Here is a 543-nt window from a genome sequence, read left to right as displayed (position 1 = left end):
TCGCAGTATATGAGAACCACAAGATTTTCCGCTAGCTTCTTTATGGTAAATATCCCCAAATTACCACTCAAAAAACGTTAAACACAACGGTAAAATAAGAGAATATCAGCTGTTTTTTATTGTGCAGTGCAGGCTAATCGATATTTTTTTGAAAAGGAAGTTATGATACTCTGAAGTACATAAATGTCATAAAGCGTTTAAAACCTGCCATTTTCAACATAATCTTTGATGAATTCGAAGCAGCAATCACGTAATACATAGGCCTACCGCTTTCTTCATGAACTAGACACGGATTTACACAATATTGCCCAAATCTAAAGACGTAAGATCCTGAAAAGAAGTGCGCGTGAGTATGAAAAATAGTACATTCTTTCAGTGCTTATTTCTAGTATATAGCAGAGATGATACGAGCACCGAGTGGAATGGGACGTGGATGGGAATAAACATAACGAATACATTCAACAGTATAGTACATTGTATGTAGATCAATATGTAAGGTGTAAAACAATATATTCCATGAATGGAATTATATACAGTGTGTGT

The 543-nt window shown here is 34.8% G+C and overlaps 1 protein-coding gene across 1 annotated transcript in view; it reads right to left on the bottom strand.

The window, feature by feature from the left end:
* The window catches only part of LOC119591614, a gene marked incomplete in the record, with an annotated part of 4,857 nt that overhangs the window by 4,126 nt on the left and 188 nt on the right, over positions 1-543 (bottom strand). Inside the window, 1 exon segment of the mRNA XM_037940369.1 lies at positions 268-330. Coding sequence (XP_037796297.1) covers positions 268-330 — 63 coding nt within the window.

This window comes from Penaeus monodon, chromosome 29 (assembly GCF_015228065.2).
Source record: "Penaeus monodon isolate SGIC_2016 chromosome 29, NSTDA_Pmon_1, whole genome shotgun sequence".
NCBI classification, from domain to species: Eukaryota; Metazoa; Arthropoda; class Malacostraca; order Decapoda; family Penaeidae; genus Penaeus; species Penaeus monodon.
This window is presented reverse-complemented; position numbering and strand designations above follow the sequence as displayed.